An 11,327-nucleotide genomic window follows, 5' to 3' on the forward strand; every position below is an offset into this window, starting at 1 on the left:
CCTGTGCCGCCCGCTGCCCTGCCGTGGGCGAGCTGGCGCCCGGAGCGCGGACGGGCAGTGACGCGGGGCCTCGCCAAGCCTGCCCTCGTCCGCATCCAGGCCGGCCCTTTCCACGTGCTGCCCCACCCGCACCGTCGTCGCCCTTGTTTCCGATGCCTGGCGACCCCCGGCGAAGCCGCGGGCGCAGCTGGCCAGGAAGCAGCACGCCGTACCTGTTGGTGCTGAATAAAACGTGCTCGTGTGTTCATAAAGGACAACGGGGACTCCCATGTGAGCTTCCCATTGGACTGATAGCTCCTTAGTGTGGGCCGTTTTTCAGAACCCAGCCACGGTCGTGGACCTTGGAGTCAAGACGGCGTCTCCGCATTAGTAGCTGGAGCAGCCCGTCAGGGGCTGGGTGCGCACACAGCGGCCGAGCAGGGGCCGGCAGGTGGCCTGGTGTAAGGGCGCTGGGCTCCCGCATGGCCTCTTGCAGTGTGAGTCCTGGACCTGGCAGCTTGCTTTCTCACCTCTCTCTGGTCGAATTAAAATAAATAATTAAATTTTTAAAAATAATAACTAATGGATTTTGGAGGGGGGGAAAGCATGAGCTGAATGTGAACTGAATTGGAGCCTCTCCTACTTCACATGCTGCTCAGATTTGCTATTTTAAAAATTTATTCATTCATTTTAATTTGACCTAAGACAGGCAGACACAACAGGAGAAAGCAGTGTATGCCCCAAATCCTGAGGCGTGTGGAGAGGGGACGCAGTGTGACCATCCCATGTTATTTTCTGTGTCCCTCTTTCTCCGCCTCTCAGGTGAGTGCAAGCGCCTGCTGGCAATGTTTTAAATATATGAATATGTAAGAGCCAGCAGGTGGCGCAGTGGTTAAGGCACTGGACTCCCACATGGCTGACTGCTGTTCAAGGACTGGGCCTGGTGGTTTGAAACTCACCCAAGGTGCAAGTATTTGTGTGCCCCAAATGGAGAAGGGATTGCAGTGTGGCCACCACCCCAGGGGAGTGGGATGGCAAATGCATGGACCCTATTGCAAAAACCTTAAAATATATACACATATATATCATTTTAAAAATGACATAAAGGTGGGAACCAGCAGTTAGCGTAATGGCTATGTCGCTGGACTCCCACGTAGTCGACCGCGGTTCGTGTCCCGGACCCGGTGGCTTAAAACTCACGCCGGGCGCGTGTGCGTGCGTGCCCAAGATCCCGAGAGGAGAATGGAGGAGAAGGGATTGCGGCGTGACCATCCCCCCTGGGGGGGTGATTTCTCGCTTTCTGTCTCTATGTCTCTCTCTGTCTGTCTGGCGAGCGCACGCGCCCTACAGTGAAAATCTCTCCAAAAAAAAAAAAAAAAAAGACATAAAGGTAAAAGCTACAGGAATTATGCTGCATCCGATTTTACTCACAGGCTAATCCAAGCCGAAGTTCTGAGTCCAGTCTACCTGATTTCTTAAGTAAAATAATTGAGTAAGTTGCACAGGCCTCGTGGTCTAGTGATTAAGGTAGCTGAATCCAACACGGCTGAATTCATATCAGTCCCAGGCGTGCGCGTGCGTGTGCGTGTGCATGCCTCAAGTTCCGCCGGGACGAATGAACGAGGTGACTGCGGGTGCTTTCTCCCTCTCCCACTGGGGAGGTGCACACCCTGGCAGTCAGATAACAAAGACTTTAGTAAATAATGTAGAGGGTCTAAAAGATGTACTTTGTGTTTAAAATAGTAATTTATCAACTGTTAACACTGAAAGAGCAGAGGGGCAGTGTGGCAGAGGAATTTACCAGAGGCAGAAATGCGAGCGATTAGGTTTAGGTTTATTAGAGCTCCGGCAGAAATGCCCAGGGCGAGGCCTGAGCAGGTTTGCAGCGCATGGCAGGGAGGGAATCAGTTGATCCTGGGGAGGTGAGGCTAACTCTGGCTGCCTCTCAGGAACGTAAGGCTTCACCAGCCACAGGCGACTGCTAGAGGTGGCAGCAGGTGGGAGGTCGCTGTCAGAGCTTATCTGTGGGTTTATCCTGGGCCCCTCCACTAGCCTGAGGTTATTTATTTCCCTAGGGAAGGCTAGTCTTGGGCCCTTTTCATTAACCTGAGCAGGCTTACTTATTTTCTTAGGAACTGTCCACAAAGCTACCACAGGGTTATACTTTCAGCAGCAGCTGGCCTGCTGAGGCTTTCATGTAATAACTGAAAAGGAGTTTAAAATCACTTGTTAGCATCTTTTAAAAAAATTTTTAGAGAGATTTTTGCCGTAGGACACATGCACTTGCCGGAGACAGAAATCACCCCCCAGGGGGGATGGCCAAGCTGCAATCCCCTCTCCTCCACTCTCCTCTCAGGATTTGGGCATGCATGCACATGTGCCCGGTGTTGAGTTTCGAGCTGCCTAGTCCAGGACTCAAACCATGGTCGGCCATGTGGGAGTCCAGTGGCATAATAACCATTACGCTATCTATTAGTCCCGGCATCTATTTTAAAAATAATAATAAAATTCTACATATTGAAACCATATTTACATTTGAAGTTGCAGCTTAATCATAGTGGCAACTTACACATGGAGATAAGGTGCTCGAAAGCTCATTTATAAAGAATATTACCTTGTGAGAGCGTGACTTAAATCCTCGAACTATTAGCTCTCTTTAATCAGAGTTTAAACTACGCTGCGTTTTAAAATTCAGGTCAAAGAAAAAGATTCACACATGTTAGACCCAAAGACAGTTTTAATCCTGCAGTTTCCTGCAGCAGCACCCACGGCTGGCTCTGCGGGTTGAAACTGTGAACATGAAAGACCTTTACATGAAGTCACCCACCTCAACACAGGCACACGGGCATCTTCGGCAGCCACAGAATAACACGTCACATGTTCTGAGGGATAAATTTGCTCCACTCGATAATTATTTAGTAAAATTCAAGTAATGCGGAAACTCATTTTAAAAATGTTATCTTTTACACATTTTCTCTTCAGATTTTATTTTTAAAAAACATTCAAGATTGTAACTTGCAAGGCAGGAACCAACACTTTCGTGGGTTCTACGTTCCTTAAAGCTGTCTATAGCAGTTTAAAATACCACGGTTCTTGTCGATTTGCAGCACTGACTTACAAGGAAGTTTGAATTCACCTCGCGTAGTCACCAAAGTCACCAGTTTCTCCCGTGACACAGACACGCTGCCTATCCAGCTACGTACGAGCACAGGCGTGCCCTACTTTTTCTAACTGGTTAACAGAATCAGCCAGAATGAGAACCTCCAGCCTCTCTGAACGGCCTTCCACTCGGAGCGACGGTGACGGTCAGCGTCTGAAATGGGCCTGGGGTCTGCCCCACTCGCTCACCAAATCCGATTCCACGTTCCTGGAATTCCACGTGCTCTTTAAACACGGGCATGGTACTCGAGCGCGCATGCACCATCACTCCTTCGACACTTCCCCACCGCCTGTAACATCTGCTGCTTCTCGATAACTGTGAATACTGTAACATGCTGCTCACCCTTACCTGTCCTTTTTGCAAGACTGGCTACACTTTGGGGTGAGGTCAAAGAAGTGCCTGACTGGGTCAGATGGATCTCGCAGTTCTAAGGCTTTAGTGAACTTCACCAACTAACCTGCGCAATACCTTCAACCACCACCACCACCGATATCACTGTGCTCACCGAGTGGACTTCGTTGGTAACAATGAACCAAGCTCAGCCACAAAGCTGCTCAACTCCCACCAAAGGAGCGAGGAGGCAGCACCGGCGAGGAAGCCGGGTTCAGATCCTTCTGTAAATCACTCAGCTTTACGTCAGGAAGATAATCAACGCAGACTCTTCCCACAAAGAGCCTGTGGTATTTTTCCAGAAATGAAATGTTAGAAAGAGAGAGAGAACAGTCAGTACCAAATGACCAACGTTTATTTGACTAAGTTCTATTTCATGCATAAGCATGATAGTCTCCCCTGTTCATTAAACTTTGGCAATAAAAAAACAAGCAGCCTTATACAGAACAGTGACTGCCAAGGACGAGGGCGGTCTACAGTTTTACTGTAGCATAAATATATATATTTTTAAAAGGCCTCTCTCCTCTGGCCATATCAACTCTCAGTTCAGATCATTAAATACAGACAAGTTTCCAAAATCACTTCTTCACTTCTCCGAGATCCTCGATGCTGTCATCATCCACCTACAAAACACAAATAATGACATTTGATGGGCTGTGGTTCAGGTGAGGTGGCGGAGGAGCGCCGTTAAAAGCTGCCTCTGAACGCCAGCGCTCCAGGGGCTCACCTCTGGCCACTTCTCCTGAATGACGTCGATGATGTCATCTGTGAAGTCTCCCTGAATGATGATCTCATCCTCCCCCGTTACTGAGGCACCACAGGAGAATTTCTGAGCGAAAAATCTTTGTGCTTCTTTAAGATCAATTTCTGTTTTTTTTTTTTTTTAAAAAAAAAAAAGAAGAGTAAAATTATAATTGGAATTGCGCATCAAGTTATTTTTTCCATTTTGAAATTTAATCTGCATTTTAAATTCGTAAGATACACTGTGTTGACGGGATTTGTACTCCTCTCAGAACAGCAATTACAAACTACCACTGGCAGAGGGCTTAACGTTCCAACTGGAATTACACATACCCTTGCAAGAAGGAATTAAGTGTTTTTTTTATTTTTTTAAAGAATTTTCATTTAATTTATTTATTCATTCATTTTATTTTAATTTGACCAGAGAGAGAGAGAGAGAGAGGAAGCAAGCCGCCAGGTATGGGACTCGAACCGTGATCAGCTATGTGGGTGTGCCCAGCGCCTTAACCACCATGTCACCTGCTGGTCCTGAAATCAAGTTCTTGTTTTTTTTTTTATGTTCTTTTTTTTTTTTTTTTTTTCTTTTTTGCCATAGGGTGCATGTGCCCACCAGAGAGAAAGAGAGAGAGAAAGTGAGAAATCACCCTCCGGAGGGGTGGCCATGCCATGGTCCTTCTCCATTCTCCTCTTGGGATTTTGGGCATATATGCACACGCACCCCATGGAGTCAAGCCACCAGGTCCCAACCTCGAACAGCGGCTGGCCACGTGGGAGTCCAGCACCTTTACCGCCACGCCACTTGCTGGCCCGTTTAAGTTCCTTTTACAAAAGCAGTGGCTGTCTTTCCACCTGGGCTGTCACAGGAAGAGGCCTTGGGTTTACATTCCCACTCCAGCTGCACTATTCATTTGAGGCCTCCAGGAAGCAAAGGGTGCAAGACATGCTGCTGCCTCCCCTCACGCTCTCCTGTCATCCCCGGAGGGGACGGTCCATTCTCTAGTGCTGGGCCAAGCCTGCAGAGGACAGAGCAGCAGCAGCTCCATACAGGAGGATCCCATAGAGAGCCCTCCTTGACCACATGCACTGTACCCATGCAGGAAATCCAGCAAGAAAAAAGCTATACCCAGCCCCTCTCCAAAATCTGATATTGAAGCAATAGACGTGCAAAGCCTCATTTTGAATCTTCTTAGCAAAAAATAGACCTGTGAAGTTTTCATGATACCAGAGTTTAAAAAGAGGTGGGGGTGGGGATGGGGAATCCAGTTTGTGCATTTTAAAAATACTGAAACTCACCGAAAGTTGCAAGGCCACACACTCTGGTTACGTATTTCTTCTTTGCTCTGGGAATTTTGGCTATAGTAACCTTCTGCGGTACGGTCTTCTTTTTTTGTTTTATTTGACCTCTTCCACCTTTATTAAGAAAGAGTTCAGTATTATTTATTTTTAACATAATTACAGAATATGAAATCTTTACATTTTCATTTTCAAAAGGTTTTCCGTTTCTTTTAATACAAAATTAATAAACACATGTATATATTCACTTGATAAACAGTTTTCAAAATTCATTTTATTATTTTTAAAACTTGCTGTAGGGCATGTGCAGAGAGAGGGAAAGTGGGATAGCAAACCGCCAGGTCTGGGGCTTGAACTGCAGTCAGTCATACAGGACTCTAGCACCTTAACCACCACGCCACCTGCCGGTCCCTTCGATAAACATTTTTTTTTTTTTTTAGGGGTTTTTGCCCTAAGGCACCGGCGCTGACAGAGAGAGACAGACAGAGAGACAGAAAGTGAGAAATCACCCCCGGGGGGGGGATGGCCACGCCACAATCCCTTCTCCTCCATTCTCCTCTCAGGATCTTGGGCACGCACGCACACACGTCCAGTGTGAGTTTTAAGCCACTGGGTCCAGGACGTGAACCGTGGTCGACTATGTGGGAATCCAGTGACATAGCCATTACGCTAACTGCTGGTCCCGACATTTTTTAATGACCTGTATTATGTCCAGCACTACACTAAGGGTCAAGGACACAAAGATGAACAGAACAGAGGTCCAGCCCTCCAGGGACCCAGTCCCGTGAAGTGACAGAAATGCTCAGTTAGCAGATGCACAGCCTGGTATCTGCTCTAACAGGCCGCCTGAACAAGGCAGCCGGAGTCCTGCAGAGGAATGGCCCGTGCAGCTCTGAGGGGCCTTCCTAGAGGAAGTGACAACTAAGCTGGTCTTGGAAATGAGGAGGTGTCCGGGTAGGCAGAAGGCTGGAGAGGTATGAGAAAGGGCACCCCAGGCCGCGGGGACGTGGACGGAGAGCAGAGGACCCGCCTTCGGGAACGACACCTGTCCTAATGGAGGACACTGCAACACCTCGCGGCTGAGGGGGAGCGGCAGGTATACACTAGCCGTCGCGGGACTGGCCAGCAAGCCCTGTGGAGAGGGAGAGCGAAAGATATAAACTAGCCGTCGCGGGACTGGCCAGTAAGCCCTGTGGCTGGACCACACAGGTGGGAGAGAGGACACTGCAGGCCCAGCAGGGATGAGATGGGCAACCTCGTTTCACCAAGATCACTCTGACTACAGTGTGCAGTGTAGACCTGACGAGGAAGGCAGGCCGAAGAGCCACTGGGGCTCCTGCTTGGGCTCGGGCAGAGAAGAATCAAAATCTAAAACAAAGCAGTGGCAGCCATGACAGCCAGCAAGTGTAGGACAGAGACTCTGGAGGGGGCAGAGACACCAGGGGTAGAACCAAGTAAAGGGGCAAAGACAGACCCTCAGGTGGTTGTCAGGTTTCCGACCCTGATGAACAAACGGAGAAAATGAAGTCATCGGTCTGGGGCGTGGCAACTCAGTCTGGGCAGTGCTGAATTTCAGGCCATGTGTACCTTCAGTCTAGGACACAGGTCAGGTCCAGAGACAAGTGTGGGAACGTAAGTGCATGAGAAGACTTCAAAGGGTTTATGAAAAAATTGAATTAAAGTACGAGTTGGGACCAGCAGAAGGCATAATGGCTATGTTGCTGGACTCCCATGTAGTTGACCGTAGTTCAAGTCCTGGATGGGGTGGCTTAAAATCACGCCAGGTACGTGTGTGTGCGTGCCCAAGATCCCAGGAGGAGAAGGGATTGCAACATGGCCATCTGACCTAGGGGGTGTTTTCTCACTTTATGTCCATTTTATAGCAAAAAATCTCTCATAAGGAAAAAGAAGTATGAGTTTATTGTGGTGCAAAAAAAAATCTGAAATTCATACATACTCTCCATAACGCACATTTTCCACCAGTGTTTTGCAGGCCTAGTGTATCGTAGTGCACTCAGGATGTGACACGCTCCTCCAGGAACAGCGGAACGAGAGGAAGTGGGACTGGGACAGAATCCTGGGAGACACCGGCTTTCAGAGGACAGAGGCAGAGCGAGTCTGCAGAGAAGACTGAGGAGGGAGGAGGGCAGGAGAGCAGGAAGAACGCCACAGAAACTCGGGGAGTGCGGCTCTCTGCTCAAAGCTCTTACTATCTGGCAAGTATTAGCACTGCTGACCCTACTAGGAGAATCCGGGGCATAAAGTCAGGGTGGAACAGGCCAGTGTCAACAGACCAGAAAGGGGACGGTGAGTCTGGAGTTAGGAAAGAAGTCAGGCTAGGGGAGGGATGGCTAACAAGAGACACGAGCTCTTGGGAGAAGGTCTTTAAAAGATGCAAAGTGCCGAGTGAGAACATCTGATGAAGGAGAAACAGGTGGAGGAAGGAGCCAGCGCATGAGGAGAGTTTAAGGAGAGTGACAAGCAGACGCAGCAGCTGTGAAATAGTCTCCAACCGAGCTACAGCAGGGAGGAGAGGGAAATCTTAACCTACAGCCCTCCTCTTCGATGGAATGCACAAGAACTGCAGCTCCCTGCTTGCTCTTTACACTTAAGAGGCAGATGCGTGCCTTCTTTTGGGACCGACTTACCAGCAAAGCCCAGGTCGGACCAGGTTCAGCCACCTCCTGAGCACAGACTCTGCACCCCCTGAACACTGTGCGGGGGGCATTACAGTCACAGTAGGTGCACCCCCTTAAAGGGCCCTCTCAATTACTGGCCTCTGCTGTCAGAGGGAAGTCCTGTTTGCACCAATCGAAACGTGGATTTAGGTCTCACCTCTCTTTTGTTTCTTCTTCTCCTCTTCTTCCCCTGCTGTTCCCTGGCCCTCGCTAATTCCAGCTTCTTGTTTGGGTGAATTTTCTAGACAGAAATGAAACTCAAAAGCATCAATACCATTTCATACTAACATTAAGAAACAAAACTAAAAACAAAACTTTGAGAAACCTCATGCACAAAGTTTTCTTAAAACAAATTATTTTATTATTATTTTTAAATTTGACCAGAGAGAGGGAAATGAGAAAGCAAACTGTCACGGGAACCAGCAGTTAGCGTAATGGCTATGTCGCTGGACTCTCACGTATTCGACCCCGGTTTGTGTCCCGGACCTGGTAGCTTAAAACTCATGCCGGGCGCGTGTGCATGCGTGCCCAAGATCCCGAGAGGAGAATGGAGGAGAAGGGATTGTGGCGTGACCATCCCCCCTGGGGAGTGAGTTCTCGCTTTCTGTCTCTGTTTCTCTCTGTCTGTCTGGCGAGCGCACGCACCCTATAGCAAAAACCTCTCCAAAAAAAAAAAAAGGCAAACTGTCAGGACCAAGACTTGAACCATAGTCTGCCATGTGGGAGTCCAGCGCCTTAACCACCACACCACTCACCAGCCCCATGCACAAAGTATTTCATCGACAAGAGAGTGTGATGTTTACGGAGCAAATGACTGTACTGCTGGATTCCTATTCGGGGCCAGTGCTAAGGCATTACGGCAAAGTGCATGGCAATGGAGAACAGTCTGACGTGAGAGGACTCACCTCTCTAGACACGAGGGCCAGGTAAGACACAGGCTCTGCGAGAGAACGAACTGTCGCTCACACCCAGTCCTGGATGAGGAGTGTCCTCCACCCCAGGGCACTGCCAAGTCCTGGGCCGGCCACAAGCCCAGACCCGAGGGCTCTTATCCAACCACTGACAGTGGATGAGGAGCTGAGGCCGGAAAGGCCTGATCAGCCTGGGCATTTCTGCTCATGGACACTGCGAGAATCAAGCAGCAATAAGAGGGTGCCGCCAGGACAGGGAGGCGCTCCATGCCCAGCCCGGGCTTCCCCGTCCTTCTGCCACCGCCTCCGTCTTCCCCAGTCTTGGAAGAGGAGCCACCGGTAAGAGCGGGTGAGGACACCTGCTCCTCCTCCAGCCTCCCCACCGCGGGCAGCAGCACCTCCCTGCCTCTAGCTGCGTGGACCAACAGCCTAGCGGCCCCCTTCCTGACACTCACGCCTAGGACAGCAGACAACACAGCTCAACCTTCCGAAGGCACTCGGTCACCTGAGCACTCCCTCCCACCTCTGCTGCGGCCACTCGGTCATCACCGTCTCCTGACCTACTCCTGCAGAGCCTCCTCTCTGCTCCCCACTTCCCCGCCTGTGCCCTTCCTCACTCGGTTCCTACACAGCCGCCCGAGGACGAGGACGCCGCGGAGGCTCTGACTGCTCGGACCCTCCAAGGGCTCCTCATCTGGCACGGAGGAAAGGCCTGGCTGGGCCCACCAGGCCCTGCAGCATGAGGCTCTCCCTGACCTCACACCAAACTCCTCTCTTTCAGAATCAGCTCCAGATGCGAAGGCCTCCGTGCTGTTTCCGGGATATCCTAGCTAAGGTCTGCCCCAGGGCCTCGGCAAAGGCGGTGTCCTCTGCGTGGACTGTCCCTCCTCCAGAACCCAAATGACTCACTTCCACACTCCTTCTCACCAAACGCCGTCTCTCCAGAAAATCATCCCTGGCCACCACCTAGAACTCGAGTCCCTCCCAACAATTCTCATCCCTCCACTTCACGCGTACCACGACCCACACGTCGAATCTCTCACGCGTACCACGACCCACACGTCGAATCTCTCACGCGTACCACGACCCACACGTCGAATCTCTCACGCGTACCACGACCCACACGTCGAATCTCTCACGCGTACCACGACCCACACGTCGAATCTCTCACGCGTACCACGACCCACACGTCGAATCTCTCACGCGTACCACGACCCACACGTCGAATCTCTCACGCGTACCACGACCCACACGTCGAATCTCTCACGCGTACCACGACCCACACGTCGAATCTCTCACGCGTACCACGACCCACACGTCGAATCTCTCACGCGTACCACGACCCACACGTCGAATCTCTCACGCGTACCACGACCCACACGTCGAATCTCTCACGCGTACCACGACCCACACGTCGAATCTCTCACGCGTACCACGACCCACACGTCGAATCTCTCACGCGTACCACGACCCACACGTCGAATCTCTCACGCGTACCACGACCCACACGTCGAATCTCTCACGCGTACCACGACCCACACGTCGAATCTCTCACGCGTACCACGACCCACACGTCGAATCTCTCACGCGTACCACGACCCACACGTCGAATCTCTCACGCGTACCACGACCCACACGTCGAATCTCTCACGCGTACCACGACCCACACGTCGAATCTCTCACGCGTACCACGACCCACACGTCGAATCTCTCACGCGTACCACGACCCACACGTCGAATCTCTCACGCGTACCACGACCCACACGTCGAATCTCTCACGCGTACCACGACCCACACGTCGAATCTCTCACGCGTACCACGACCTACACGCTGAATCTCTTACTTCCTCTGTCCCTTTCTAGAAAGTAATTTCCACAGAAGTAGAGAACCTTTTATTTACTGCTTTATCCTTAGAACCTACAACACCATGCTCACAATAAATATAGAAGCATGCTTGTTCCTAAATCCTTTTTTTTTTTGAGAGAGATTTTTTTGCTATAAGGCGTGTGTGCTCACCAGAGGCAGAAAGCGAGAAATCACTTCCTAGAGGGGATGGCCACACCGCAATCCCTTCTCCTTTTCTCCTCTTGGGATCTTGGGCACGCACAAACATACATACACACACACACACACACACACACACACGCCCAGTATGAGTCTCAAGACACCAGCTCC

General features: G+C 50.5%; 1 protein-coding gene across 3 annotated transcripts in view; it reads right to left on the bottom strand.

The window, feature by feature from the left end:
- Positions 1–3,861: 3,861 nt before the first annotated feature.
- Positions 3,862–11,327, bottom strand: part of DENR (density regulated re-initiation and release factor) — a 16,271-nt gene continuing 8,805 nt past the window's right edge. For all 3 annotated transcript variants that reach the window (XM_006149276.3, XM_006149274.3, XM_006149275.3), the window contains exons 5-8: positions 8,399–8,482; positions 5,564–5,680; positions 4,257–4,396; positions 3,862–4,152 (exon numbers count right to left, since the gene is read on the bottom strand). In XM_006149276.3, coding sequence (XP_006149338.1) covers positions 4,108–4,152; positions 4,257–4,396; positions 5,564–5,680; positions 8,399–8,482 — 386 coding nt within the window. In that variant the 3' untranslated portion in view covers positions 3,862–4,107. The remainder of the gene's footprint in view (positions 4,153–4,256; positions 4,397–5,563; positions 5,681–8,398; positions 8,483–11,327) is intronic.

The sequence above is a fragment of the Tupaia chinensis genome, unplaced genomic scaffold (assembly GCF_000334495.1).
Source record: "Tupaia chinensis unplaced genomic scaffold, TupChi_1.0 Scaffold000258_1, whole genome shotgun sequence".
In the NCBI taxonomy this organism is placed as follows: domain Eukaryota; kingdom Metazoa; phylum Chordata; class Mammalia; order Scandentia; family Tupaiidae; genus Tupaia; species Tupaia belangeri.